Below are 15086 nucleotides of genomic sequence, written 5' to 3' on the forward strand. Positions count from 1 at the left end.
TTCCGCATTCCCCGAGCCAGCCCGGCCTTAAAGGGGCCGGGCGCGCCGAAGTGCGGACGCCAGCAGGGGATCGATACGGATTAAGCTCGGGACGCTTTCTAATGTCTCGCGCCGCCTAATATAATTAATATACCCATGCTGGGTTCCTTTTTTTCCTGCAAATGCACGGTTTTGTTGTTGTTTTGTTGTTGCTTACTGTATTTGCAGCATAGCTGTCAAAGTTTCCCTTTTTTAAAAAAGGGAAATTCCCTTGTTCCGAATAGGATTCCTCGCAAGAAAAGGGAAAAGTTGACAGTTATGATCTGCAGTGCAATCCTACGCGTAAATTACTCTAAAGTAAGTCCCCATTGGATTCAGTGGGGTTCCCTGTCAGCAATAAGTGCGGGCGGATCCACCGCACGTGACCCATTATTATTATTTATTAAATTTACATACCAGCCTTCATCCGAAAAACACAAGGCAGTTTGCAAAGAATCCCGGTAACTGTGGTTCTCCGCTCACAGAGCTATAATTTTCAGCATTCTTAAAAAATTACAGTCCTCCGGGATTCTTGCGGGGGGGGGGGGGAGTCATATGCTTTACATGTGCTGCCCTGATTCCTCTGAGCCAAAATCCAGGGCACACTGCACATTAAAAAAATATACAGTTACAATTGCAAAAAATAAGTGAACAAGATCCCCGCTAGCAGTTGCTAAAGTTCTTTTTTCCTTTTTGTGCACAGCCAGACTTGGAAGAAATGCGTAGGAATGGCTGGATCTGTTGGTTTTGGTTCTCTTGGTTTGTCACCTTTGCAATCTTAAATTCAGTTATACGCATTTCTGCAGCAATTCATGTTTTTCTTAAAATCGTCTCCAGCATTTTAGTCTGCAATTTTGCCTAATGCGCATGTTTTGTCTAATGTAATTTAGTGCCTGGAAATGACTATGCAGAACAGGTGTCATGCAATCTTTGCACCAAACACAGGTACCACTTTCAGTTTACGAAAGTAGTCTTCAAGGGCAGCCCCACGTAGAGCACATTGCAGTAATCTAACCTGGACGTAATCAGTGCCATCTTTTGATAGGGCCGCAGCTGCTGAACCAGCCTAAGCTGGCGAAAAGCAACAGATGTCAACATTATCTTCACAGACAGTGCCCAGCCTGGGATCATTCCTAGACTGTACCTGGTCCTTCAGAAGGGGTATGATCCCATCCAGGATGTGGCCTAAACTTTTATCCTGATTAGTAGATCTCCTGAGCTATAGCAATTCCATTTTATTGGGATTAAGTCCCCCTGCAACACACAGCCAAGGAAGGAGAATTAGCCTCTGACTGTTCCCTAAAAGATAAATTAGTGGTCCAAAAACAGATTGCCCACATTTTTATCAAATCTCTCTTCCTCAGCTTTTAAAAGATGCTTCCTCAGAATTCTAGGCTCTAGAGCAGGATGTTGCAGGATCCTCAAATCCTTTCAGCTCCGGCTGTCATGACCAATATGTTGGGATGATGAGAGTTGTAGCCTGTGAACATCCAAAGGTTTCCATGTCCCCCACGCCTGAGTTCAACGTTTACCTCTTTTTGCCCACCATTCTGTTAATCAACCAACAAAATCACCTAATGCTTGCAGCTCCAGTTTTACGACTTCACAATTTCCTGTGGTTAAATCACGTGGTTGTGGTTTGCAAACCTAAGTTGTAACCTTTGCTTTTTTTTGTGGGCCGAGGACAACTTTTAATCATTTGTGAGCTGTCCTTAACGCAAAATGCTTTGCTGCCAGATTTTATCATGTTGCCCCTCAGATGACACACGTCTGCCACGCAGCACGGAAGGGAAGCCTTTCTGGGTCAGAGTAAAAGGTCTGCATACTGATTTGCTGGGAATCACAAGTACGTAGAGAGAGGTGCTGTGCTCAGACCCCGCTTCGGGGCTTCTTGCGAGCCACTGGCACCAACTCCAGAGGGCCCTGGGGGCATGAGCACCCACAAAATTTTCTCAATAGGTGCCCGGCCTCTGCCTTCCGCCACTGTGCCGCCGGCTGCCGCCTTACCTCTGCCACGCCAGCACTGCAGTGGTGACTGGTCCTCTCTGTTCCTTCATTTGGTGCAGGTATTTTATTTTCAATATAAACAGGACTCTGTTTTTGTGCCTCCACATGCACACATGCACAGACGCACACAAACACACAGCAAAGACTCTTGTTTCCCAAAGGGACAGGAACTGGGTGGCCTGATCTTTCTGCCACTTTAAATTGCTCTCCAAGATGTGGAGGCAGTTCCAGATTTATGTATAAGCTAAACAAGCCCTACAGCTTAGGGCCCCACTTTCTTGGGGGGCCCAAATTTTTTAAAAGGAAAATAAAATTGGATGTCCATTTCCAAAATATAAGATAAAAAAACAAATAAAATAAAACCTACATACAGCAACAGTGTTTTGTGTTGTGTAGGCTCCTGTGTGTAAGTTATGGGCCCCGCCTGCTAGCCTGCTCCCTAAAATATCACTGGTTTGCTCATTTCTGTATATAGGGGGCCTACATTCTGCATGGATTGGTTGCATGGTAACATATGCAAATGGCTTTATTAGGTCCATAAATTACCTTATAGCATGTATTCAACACAAAAAAAGCATCAATTTGATGTTGACAAAGGACAGCTGGATATATAAAAGGGCCAAATTACCTTCAGTAGCTAAGGGCCTCATCCAACCTAAATAAGGCCCTGTGTGGAGGAGAGGAAAACGGGAAAACCAGGACATTCTGGGATCAAATCGGAAACTGGGATGGCTTCTGTAATTCACGAACCCGTCCCTGGGGAATCAGGATACTTGGAGGGTATGGTAGTGGCTGGTGTGTTGGATTAGGACCTGTCAGACCAGGGTTCAATCCCCTTCTTGTCTATGAAGCTCCCTGGGTAAACATAGGCCGGTTGCTGCCTCTCAGCCTCACCTACCTCGCAGGACCGTTGTAGGGAAACTGTTGTGTATTGAGTCAAAGGATTTTATATCTGTATTATTATTGTCTGTATTTGCATTAGGGTAAAGTAACTGCCTTTTGGTTCCAGAGGGTACAGCTACTATTGGTTCATTTAAGCTGCTGTATTTGGATCCTCTGTCTTATTGGTTGCCTCCAAAAGGCAGGACTGTGATTGCCTGATATTGTTCCCTCCAAAATGTATCCTTTCTAGCTTGTTCCCTGTCCCTATAAATGTAGCTCTCCCCTCCTCAAGTTTCAGTCTTGTTGCGTTAATAAAGAAGTGTTACTAGAGAACAGTCTCCAGCATATTATGTCAAGAGAGCTGAAATCACAAACCCCACGTCACAACAGAAACGAACAAAGTAAAAACAGCCAGTACCGAAGAGGGATTTGTTTTATAGTTAACACAAAGAATTAAGTTGTGTGCTTGTCGGGACAGAGAGAGCTACAAGGGTATTTCATATTTCAAATATACCTTCTTAAAAAAACCAGAAGCATTTTTACTTTGTATTATAGGCCAAGACATTAATAGACAAGATGTTAAATTGTTTTTATATGCAACAACAGTGGCAAGCATATTGTTAGCCCAGAAATGGAAGCAAGAAGAAATTCCGATGAAAGAACGGCAGACAAAATTGATGGACTATGCAGTTGGACAAAATGACAGGAAGGATTTGAAACCTGCGGGACCAGAGATTTACAGAAGATTGGAAGAAGTATATGAATTATTTGAAGAGCAACTGTCATCAACAAATTACGCTAGTAGGACTACAGTAAGTTTTGTAAGGAGAAATATACAAAGTGTTAGAAAAAGATAAGAGATATTGGTTATGAGTTTGAAATGTAATAGGGAAGATAAGAAATGCACACGGAGAGATTAGATTGGAAAATTTTCAGACAGGACTGATGGAAGTCAAAAAATTTTGAATAAGATGTAAAAGTATGTTTAATTACTGTTGATAATGATATGTTAAAAAACTAATAAAAATTTACATAAAAAAAAGAAAGCTACAAGGGTATGGCCACTCGCATCATGTGGCACTTATTCACAAACGCCTGGCACCGATGTCTTCTCTGGTGCAAATGCCGCTTGGCCAGGCCACGGTGGTGGCGATGGAGCTGTTCTGCAAAAAAAGAAGGGGGGGGGCAGTTTATATCTTCCCTTCTGATGCTCTTGCTAAGTGATCAAGCATCTGCTTTGCATAATTCAGCTGCTCAGTTCAACATCTGGCATCTCCAAGGATTGGGAATGGCCCGTCTCTGGAAACCTGGAGAGCTGTAGTTTTTGGACTACAATTCCCATCATCCCTGACCACTGGTCCTGCTAGCAAGGGATGATGGGACTTGTAGTCCCCCCCCCAAAACAGCTGGAGACCCAATTTTGAGAAACACTGAGCTAGATAGACCAGTGGTCAGTATAAGGCACATTCCTATGTTCCTGCCCCTTTTACACAGGTTACCCCACTTCAACTGCTATGCGCTCTGTGTGGGGCTTCCCTTGCATTTGATCTGGACACTGCAGCTAGCGCAGAATGCTGCTAAGACCCTGGGTTGATCCAAACTTCCTCTTGTCCCACTGCTTTCCTCCAGGGGGAAACCACTCTTTAGTGCTCAACGGGAGCAAATGGCAATTCGGGTTTTCTCCAAATTGACGTTTGCTCCGATCTAGCTGTAAAGAGCAGGTTTTCCCTGGATCAAGGGGAAAACCATTCAGACACTTGTCTTATAGGCAAGTGGAAGTGTGTACGAGGAACACTCCCCCCCCCCCCGCATAAAACACCTCTGCTCAGAGATCTGAATTGCTGAATTGCTACTGGGACAAAATCAAGGTGTTACTATTAGTATATTAATCCCTTAACAATTCGGGAGCAGTTGACTTGCGAGATCACCTTACCTGATGCAGTGCTGTAGCTAGGGGAGGGGGCCAGCTGGTCCCCCCCATGAAGCCTCCAGAGGGGCGCCCTCGAGGCTCCCAGCCTCTGTGTGTGTGTGTGTGTGTGTGTGTGTGTGTGTGTGTGTGTGTTTACACAAATGCGCTTGGGGTCAGTGTGCCAAACTGGGTCTTTGACCCAGGTGAAATAAAGCCTAGTTTCGCCCCTGCCCAATGTATGCTCTCAGTTGCTTTGATCTGTAGAACAAACACTTTTTACAGGGGTGATATAAAGCTCATTCACAACAAGGTCGCTCCCAGCCCTGGATTGAACCTGGGACCTTCTGCATTCAAAACAGATGCTCTAACTTGGAGCTACAACCCTTCCCCAATGGTTAGGCATGGCTGATTTAAGCTTAAAGGCAAAGGGACCCCTGACCATTAGGTCTAGTCGTGTCCGACTCTGGGGTTGCGGCGCTCATCTCGCTTTACTGGCCAAGGCAGCCGGCATACAGCTTCCAGGTCATGTGGCCAGCATGACTAAGCCGCTTCTGGCGAACCAGAGCAGCGCACGGAAACACCATTTACCTTCCTGCCGGAGCAGTACCTATTTATCTATTTGCACTTTGACGTGCTTTCGAACTGCTAGGTTGGCAGGAGCAGGGACCGAGCAACAGGAGCTCACCCCGTTGCAGGATTCGAACCGCTGACCTTCTGATCGGCAAGTCCTAGACTCTGTGGTTTAACCCACAGCGCCACCCACATCCCAATTTAAGCTTACAGGCCACAGATAGGAGATACAAGCACAAACCATACAGAGTTGAAACTGATCTGGTTAGGGGACCCAGGTGTTGACTACGACTCTCTCACTCCCATCAATGAGATTCTAGTTCCATAGGATACACAATAAATTATCTCTCCCCTTTAAAGTCTTTTTTTTGGGGGGGGGAGGATAAATGTTTCCCTTTCATCTTATCTCCACCACCAGCCCTGCCAAAAGGTATTTTGTTACCTGGCAGAGACAAACCAGTAAGGATGCCATCGCAAGGACACAGCTGTCCGTGTTTCTTTGGATTCCGGGGCCCACGCAGGTCTAAAACGACATAAGCCAACAAAGGATGAGTAATTAGGTATGGTAACTGGCAGCAGGAATGGGATGGAGGAGTGCTTTTATGGTCTTCCTCACCCCCCACCCCATAACCAGAAAGGGTTAGGGCATGCAAGCAGAATATCGCAGAGCGCTCCTAAGCCTAGAACTCGTGGACATCCAAAGGAACTGTATTGTTGTTTAGTCGTTTAGTCATGTCCGACTCTTCGTGACCCCATGGACCAGAGCACGCCAGGCACTCCTGTCTTCCACTGCCTCCAGCAGTTTGGTCAAACTCATGCTGGTAGCTTCGAGAACACTGTCCAACCATCTTGTCCTCCGTTGTCCCCTTCTCCTTGTGCCCTCCATCTTTCCCAACATCAGGGTATTTTCTGGGGAGTCTTCTCTTCTCATGAGGTAGCCAAAGTACTGGAGCCTCAGCTTCAGGATCTGTCCTTCCAGTGAGCACTCAGGGCTGATTTCCTTCAGAATGGAGAGGTTTGATCTTCTTGCAGTCCATGGGACTCTCAAGAGTCTCCTCCAGCACCAGAATTCAAAAGCATCAATTCTTCGGCGATCAGCCTTCTTTATGGTCCAGCTCTCACTTCCATACATCACTACTGGGAAAACCATAGCTTTAACTATACGGACCATAGCTTTAACTATAAGAAACTGTATGCACATCATTAAACTGCGGAACTCGTTGCCACAGGATGCAATCATAGCCACCAACTTAAACAGTAAAGGGACCCCTGACAAGTTAGTCCAGTCGTGAACAACTCTGGGGTTACGGCGCTCATCTCACTTTACAGGCTGAGGGAGTGGGCGTTTGTCCGCTTCCGCAGACAGTTTTTCTGGGTCGTGTGGCCAGCATGACTAAGCTGCTTCTGGCGAAACCAGAGCAGCGCATGGAAACGCCATTTACCTTCCCACCGGAGCGGTACCTATTTATCTACTTGCACTGTGTGCTTTCAAACAGCTAGGTTGGCAGGAGTTGGGACTGAGCAATGGGAGCTCACCCCATCGCGGGGATTCGAACTGCCAACCTTCTGATCGGCAAGCCCAAGCAGCAGAGTGGTTTAACCCACCTGCTTCCCTGAGCCACCAACTGAGATAGTTTTAAAGGAGGCTGGACAAATTCAGGGAGAGGGCAGACAATGGCTACTGGTCCTCGTGGCTCGGCTCTGCTTCTACAGTTCTGAATACGAGTTTCCGAAAACCACGAGAGAGGAGGGTGGTCTTATGCTTGGGTCCCGACTGAGGGTTTCACATAGGCCTCTGGGCATGAGAAGAGGGATGTTGGACTGAATAGGCCATTGGCTCTTCTTAGGTTCCTAGGTTAGGAGTGTTGACTGCAGAGATGTCTCGTGAAAGTGAGCCAAACCACATGCAATTCCTCCTCTGCTGCCCCATCCTCTTCCAGTTCTCCATTGTGGGAGTGAGCCAGCGGTGTTTCTCCAGATGTTCTTCAACTCCCATCAGCCCCAGCCAGCATGCCCAATGGTCAGGGATGATAGGAGCTGGAGGGCCATAAATGACATCTGGAGGGCCATAGATTAGTCACACAGTTTTCCCCATTCTCCATAGATGAGGTTCCACCGTTATGTTCTGAGTTAATCCACAGGAGACCATGCTGAGGCCCAGCCTCACTCATTAATGACGAGAAAACCCCCAGTCTAATTCACCGGCTCTTCACACAGACATTTCCTTCACCTCTCCAGCAGGATTTCCCTGCTTTAATTACTGCATCGGTTTGCTTGATTGCACATTTTAACTACGGATGCTCGCATTTTAATTTTTAATGGAATTGTCTGTGCATTTTAATTATGGGTGCTTTATATTTAAATGCTTGCGTAATTGGTTGTTGTTTTTTTTAATAAGACCGCTTCGAAGCCTAATTTGGCGTTAGGCGGCGTCCTGCTGCATTATTAACTATCAACATTAATTGTTCTTAATTAACGAACGATGACCATCATCCATCTCCATTTTTTCACACTGGGAAATTTCAGAGTCCGATTACAGTGGGGGGACTCGGGTTTGGTTTGTGGAGCTCTCAAACCAAGCGACAAGCCTGAGTGATTTGTGCAAGAGGTTACAGGTCAGATCTTTTTTGAATGCCACACCTCAGCAACAAACAGGCCAGACCAGCTGTTGCAGAGGAAACCGAAAGCGGAACTTGGGGTAGAGAGTTTCCATATTCTCAACTGTCAGGGTTGGTGGTGCAAGAAAGAGACTCACCGGAACAACTGCAGGGTTGGTGGCCCTCCTGGGCTGGCTCTCCCCCCTTGTGGCCTGAACGGAATCTTCTACCTGGCAGAGAAAAGGGGAAAGATGGTCAATTAGGTAAACTCTGTTGTAAACAAAAATTGCCCTTTTCCCTTATGGGGTATCCAAGAGCCCATACAGAGTCCTTACATAGGTTCCCTATTGGTAGGAGAGAATAACAGAGGCCAACCAGAGAATATTGAGAAGCAAAGCAGCTAGTAAGCCTGATCTTTATTGATCTGTTGCAACAGGGTGCTCCCCTCACCCGCAGGAGAGGAGGAGGACCCAGAAAAATGGTGCGCAAGGCCTTATAAAGACTTTTGAAATTGCCACCCTGTAGATCAAGACCACCCCCAGAAACATCATACATACATCACAGAAGGGGTGTAACCTAAGATCACCCCTCAGATACATCACACCTACATCACAGAAAAGGCGGTCCAAAATAGAACATTTGAATGTTGTTTTTCTCTTGTTGTTTATCTCCTGTCTGGCAGGTTACTTGATTGGATTTCCTGGGGAGCCTGGCCAGTCTTTTGTAATGATAAATACTTAGTTCCTGGGGCAGGTCACAGGCTAACACCCTATTCATATCTTAAATGTGCCCTTAAGACAGGATTTGTGAGGAAAGAGACAATGGGGAGGTTTCCCACTTTGACCTTGCAGAGAAAACATTTGCTCAGTTGAGGAATCAAAATGGTTCCAAGTCGGTCTTCCTGTGCTGATCTATATACGTGCTTGGTTGGTACGCTTATGAACATTACCATATATCTAAGACCTCAAAATTCCTATCACAACTCCGAACAGCAAGACAGCTACTCTGAGAACAAGGGCGGGTTATTTATACGGAGCAACAAGTTAGATTTTGAGACACAGAAGGATAAGTTTCCGCCTGCTCCTCCCCACTGTACCCTCTGCAAAGCCACTCTGGAAGAAGAAGAAGAAGAGTTTGGATTTGATATCCCACCTTTCATTCCCTTTAAGGAGTCTCAAAGCGGCTAACATTCTCCTTTCCCTTCCTCCCCCACAACAAACACTCTGTGAGGTGAGTGGGGCTGAGAGACTTCAGAGAAGTGTGACTGGCCCAAGGTCACCCAGCAGCTGCAGGTGGAGGAGCAGGGAAGCGAACCCGGTTCCCCAGATTACGAGTCCACCGTTCTTAACCACTGCACCATGCTGGAGAATCATGGCCCTCTCCTGAATGATGCTGGAGGAAAGAAGATGGGGGATTTTTTGCTGCCATGAACTTCCTTGCGTTCCAAGACCTAATAATAATAATAATAATAATAATAATAATAATGATAATAATAATAATTTTTTTATACCCTGCCCTCCGCAGCCAAGGCCGGGCTCAGGGCGGCTAACAACCAATAATAAAAACAAGTTGAATGAATACAACTTAAGAACAAGATTAAAATACAATATTAAAACATTAAAACAATTAAAATATTCTGAGTGACTCTTCCCTCTCGCAGCAGTCTCTGCCTGCTCCTGTTGCATTCCTCATTGAGAAGGAGCCCACTACCCTCTGGAAAGGTTTTGGGAGGGGCGCAGGTGTCTGGAGAGGGGAGAAGAATCATAGAATCGGAAAGGGACCCAGGGGTCATCTAGTCCAACCCTCTGCAATGCAGGAATCTCTCTTTTTTTTAAATAAATATTTATTAAGGTTTTTAAATATAAATGCACACATAATAAACAATCTTATTTCTGTCATAACAATTTCATCACTTCTTTGGACTCCCTCACGTCTCCCGCTCCCATTTACATCGTTAAAAGTTTTTCCACACAAATTATCAACTTGTTTTCAATCTCATGTCCATTCATTCAAATATAATCTAGCACTTCTTCCAAAAAAATTTTTATATTTTCTTTAGTCTCACTTATCATCAAATTTAAATCTAATTTAGTGGTGAGCAGTTTTTTATAATCCAGCATCCTTCTTAAGATTCAACCAAATTACAATGTTTTTGTAAATACATTTTGAATTTCTCCCAGTCTTCCTCCATCTTCTCTTCTCCCAGATCACGGATTCTGCCGGTCATCTCGGCCAGTTGCATATAGTCCATCAGCTGCATCTGCCACTCTTCCAGTGTGGGTAGATCTTGAGTTTTCCAGTTTTTTGCGATAAGAATCCTTGCTGCCGTTGTTGCATACATGAAAAATGTTCGATCCTTCTTTAACACCTTCTGGCCGACAATACCCAGGAGGAAGGCCTCTGGTTTCTTTGTGAAGGTATACTTAAATACCTTTTTCAGTTCATTATATATCATTTCCCAGAAGACCTTCACCTTAGGGCATGTCCACCAGAGGTGAAAGAATGTTCCTTCATTTTCTTTACATTTCCAACATTTATTATCAGACGAATGGTATATTTTAGCAAGTTTAACTGGGGTCATGTACCATCTATATATCATTTTCATAACATTTTCCTTCAGAGCATTACATGCGGTGAAGTTCAGCCCAGTGGTCCACAACCTTTCCCAGTCCTCAAACATAATGTTATGCCCAATGTCCTGTGCCCATTTTATCATAACCGATTTAACCATTTCGTCTTGTGTATTCCATTTTAACAGCAAGTTATACATTCTAGATAGTACCTTAGTCTTTGGTTCTAACAATTCAGTTTCTAACTTCGATTTCTCCACCTGGAACCCTAACTTTTTATCATTTTTAAAAACTTCTTTAATCTGAGCATAATGTAACCAGTCTCGCACCTTATCCTTCATTTTCTCCAAACTCTGCAATTTCCAATTGTCTCCATCTTTTTCTAATATTTCCCAATATTTTGGCCATTTGGCCTCCATATTGGGTCTTTTTAGGGCCTTAGCCTCCAGAGGTGAGAGCCACCTTGGAGTTTTATTTTCCAGTAAGTCTTTATGTTTTGTCCAGACATTAAACACTGCTTTCCTGACAATATGGTTCTTAAAGGCCTTATTGATCTTAACTTTATCATACCATAAGTATGCATGCCAACCAAAAGCATTGTTAAAACCTTCCAAGTCCAGCACGTCAGTGTCTTCGAGAAGTAGCCAGTCTTTTAGCCAGCAAAAAGCTGCGGCTTCATAGTACAACTTTAAGTCTGGCAGGGCAAAGCCCCCTCTTTCTTTCGCATCTGTTAATATCTTAAACTTAATTCTGGGCTTTTTGCCCTGCCAGACAAATTTGGATATATCTTTCTGCCACTTCCGGAAGCACTCCGTTTTGTCCACAATCTGCAATGTTTGAAACAAAAACAACATTTTTGGCAATACATTCATCTTAATAGCAGCAATTCGGCCTAACAAAGAAAGCTTCAATTTTGTCCAACTATCCAAGTCTCTCTTAATTTCAGACCAGCATTTTTCATAGTTATCCTTGAATAGACTCAGGTTTTTTGCTGTTATGTTTACCCCTAGGTACTTTACCTTTTTAACCATAGTTAATTCTGTTTCTCTCTGAAACCGTTCTGACTCTATGTCTGTCAAATTTTTTCCCAGCACTTTGGTTTTCTGTTTGTTTAATTTAAATCCCGCCACCCGACCAAAGTCCTGTATCAATTGTAATACTCTTTTTGTACTAGATTCTGGCTCCTGCAGGGTCAAAACTAGGTCATCTGCAAAAGCTTTAAGTTTGCAATGCAGGAATCTCAACTAAAGCATCCACGACAGATGGCCATCAAAGGATGGTCCTGGGGGAGAAAGGGACAGGAAACTTGTTTCTTATCTTTCCACCTCATATATCATGGGTGGGGTGGCTTGGCGGCCTAATGCGGCCCCCAGACATCTCTATCCGCCCCCCAGGATTCTCCTTGGTTATTACATTTCGCCAGACCATGCCCCTTACCAGTCCTGCTCAGTGCCTTCCTTGACTGTTTTTTCCTAGCTGGTATGTGCCTGTAGAGGTTCTAGGGGGTTGCTCGTGCGTAAGTTGGCGCCACACCTGGCTGGGTTACCTGGGTGAACCCTTTCTGTCCGGACAGCCACCCATCCGTGGCTGCCTCAATCGCTGGCAGAATCCGTCAGTGGGCGTTTCTTGAACTTCTTCCAGCAAAGAAGTTCTTTGACGCCCAGTCTCCTCCTACTCTCCCTGCGCGGAAGTCTTCTGCACAGGGAGGGTGTGGGTAGCGGAGGACCTGTGCTCTCCCCGCTGGTCTCCGGCGAGGAGTCCTGGAGCCTTCTCTCCGATTCCCCCATCTGCCCCCCTCCTCCACTGGTGCTACGCTGATTTCCTTCCCCAGCGGATGGGCTGCCTCTCTCCCTACTGGGACCCTCTCCGGCATCCCTCTGGAGCCTTCCCTCCGCCTCTGGCTCCGATGGCAGTTCCCTGACAGTGCCTTTCAGCCAGTGTGGTGTAATAGTTGGAATGTCAGACTAGGATCTGGGTGTGAATCCCAACTCGCCCGTGAAGTGGAAACTCTGTGATTCTACATGGAGAGCCCTAGACCGGGGAAGGCTAGTTTATTCTAACAGCGTTTCTCCAGCAGCGGCAAACTTCAAGCCCTCCCAACCCAGGACCACCCTGAGCTGGGAAGGGCAAGGGATTGAGCCTGGCACCTTTGGCTGGCAAAGCAGGATGTTCTGCGCCATGCTGACCCCTTTCCATGAGAACCAAGAAGTGACCTCCCTAGACAATGGAATGACTCTTCTTTTCTTATCTCTGTGGCTGCAATCTCCTTTGTGACGCAGCTGAATACACATGTGTACTCCATCCATTTTCCTCCCTCCATGAGGCCCGGGGCACTGGCAACCCACGCTACGCCACTGGTTCCTGCAGGATCAGGCCAATGGCCCACCTAGTCCAGCATCCTGTTCCCAGATGCCTGTGGGAATCTGACAAGCAGGAGCCAAACACAAAAATACTCTCCCCCTGCTGCGCCTCCCAGCAACTGGCGTTCAGGAGCATTACTACAGAGGCAGATTTACAGCAGTGCAAACGGTGCCATCACACCTGGCATGCAGCCAAGGAAGGTGCCTTCTCCAAGCCCAGTAAGGGTTCCTGCCTCCTTCCCAAAGACAGGCAAGCAAAGCCCTTACCGGGTTTGGGGAAAGAGGTAGGAGGGCTCTAGGACCTTGCCAGAACCTCATGCCTCCTTCTCAAAGCCTGGCTTAAGCCGGTGCCACAGAGGGCTGGAGGGAGCGTGTCAAATGGCCTCGCACAGGGCGGCCTATTACCAGGATCCGCCCCTGCATTACTGCCTCCAGCTGTGGAGACAGAGCACAGCCATCATGGCTAGTAGCCACCAGCAGACTTCTCCTCCACAAATCTGTCCAATCCTTTTCCGAAGCCATCCAAACTGGTGGCCGTCACTGCGTCCTGTGGCAGCAGGTTCCGCAGTTCACCTGCACCCACCAAAGGGGAAATAATAATAATAATAATAATAATAATAATAATAATTTATTATTTATACCCTGCCCATCTGGCTGGGTTTCCCCAGCCACTCTGGGCAGCTTCCAACAAAACACTAAAATACAATAACCTATTAAACATTAAAAGCTTCCCTAAACAGGGCTGCCTTCAGATGTCTTCTAAAAGTTTGGTAGTTATTTTTCTCTTTGACATCTGGTGGGAGGGTGTTCGACAGGGCGCGTGCCACTACCAAGAAGGCCTTCTGCCTGGTTCCCTGTAACTTAGCTTCTCGCAGTGAGGGAACCGCCAGAAGGCCCTTGGAGCTGGATCTCAGTGTCCGGGCAGAATCGAAGTGGCGATTCCTCCGCCTCCCAGTTTCCATCCTCCCCTCTCACCTTTATTCTTGGCCATGCAGCAAAGGATGCTGAGCGACAAGAGCAGGAGAGTCAAAGCTAGGAATCGGCCCATGGCAAAGAGCAGCGTCTGCGAAAGTCTGCAAGGCACAAATTTGTAGCGATGAGGGAATCTCTCCGCTTGCGTCGCTTTTTGAGTCAACTCCCTTTGTGCTTGATGTCATTTACGGGAAGAGTTGGGGAAGAAAGGGATTATTTCGGGGCAGGCCCTGGATCACTGGAGCAGAAACGCTCTCCTGTAACACATTTGTTTATTTGGAGAGAGCAGCTTTCAAAAGCTCCTGGAAGTTTCGAGATGCATATTTTGTGAAGAGGGAAATCTCTCAACCTGTATACACATACAGCTTTTGTACCTGGCAATTGGCAAATAGCGTGGCTTGCCAAATTCAGATCAGAGCGACAGACACAAATAAAAAAAGAGTAGATCATATTACTTCCCGGACCTTTGGGCTTCGAGTTTCAGCTCGGGGAATTTTTCGAAAGAAAGCAAAGTTATCAGAGGATAAAAATACAAAAGAAGAGAGTAAGGTACCTTCCCCCCCTCCCAGTCCAAGGCCGACCCCCACCCTCACCTGGGGCCTAGAGGAGGGGCCAAAAGGAAAAGTGGGCGGGGCAATGAATGTGAGTCTTTGCTTTGTACAAGGGACTATACTTCAGGAACGAAGAGGTTTCCAAACATACACACACCCCATTCCACCAAGAGGCATTCAAGGACATATTCCAGCCAGGCAAAAAGCACTTGAGGCAGATGCCCTGCGGCAAGTCCCAAGTACAGATGGGGGAGCCATTCAATTCAGTCTGCATCGAAAGGCCAAGTAACCTAATTTGCACTTTCACAAAGAGGAGCTCAGCCACCCTTCAGAATTCAGGGATGGGGCTGTAGTTTAAGAGTGGATTGGCTGGTTTGACATGATTGATAGAAACCAATTGCATACCCTCCAACATTTCTCCGATGAAAAGAGGGAGGTCCCGTTCCATAATGATAATTTTTACTCTTTATACCCCACACATCTCACTGGGTTGCCCCAGCCATTCTGGGCAGCCTCTGAAACATACAAAAACATAATGTCAGGGCTGCCTCTAGGTCCCAGCTCACAGAGGACCAACGCCAGGCTGATATTATGTACAAAAGTCTTTATTGAAGTATAGTTTCCATTTTAAAGCCAGAGCGTGCAACCCT

The 15086-nt window shown here is 46.2% G+C and overlaps 1 protein-coding gene across 1 annotated transcript; it reads right to left on the minus strand.

The window, feature by feature from the left end:
- Positions 1–3904: 3904 nt before the first annotated feature.
- LOC309346154 (uncharacterized protein) lies at positions 3905–14174 on the minus strand. Its single transcript, XM_081869884.1, has 4 exons — positions 13889–14174; positions 8142–8213; positions 5829–5909; positions 3905–4070 (listed from the first exon to the last, which is right to left on the minus strand). The coding sequence occupies exons 1-4, from the start codon at positions 13959–13961 to the stop codon at positions 3955–3957; spliced, it is 342 nt and encodes a 113-aa protein (XP_081726010.1). The 5' UTR covers positions 13962–14174; the 3' UTR covers positions 3905–3954.
- Between the last annotated feature and the right edge of the window lie 912 nt (positions 14175–15086).

This window comes from Podarcis erhardii (genome assembly GCF_964252035.2).
Source record: "Podarcis erhardii genome assembly, chromosome: 7".
NCBI lineage: Eukaryota > Metazoa > Chordata > Lepidosauria > Squamata > Lacertidae > Podarcis > Podarcis erhardii.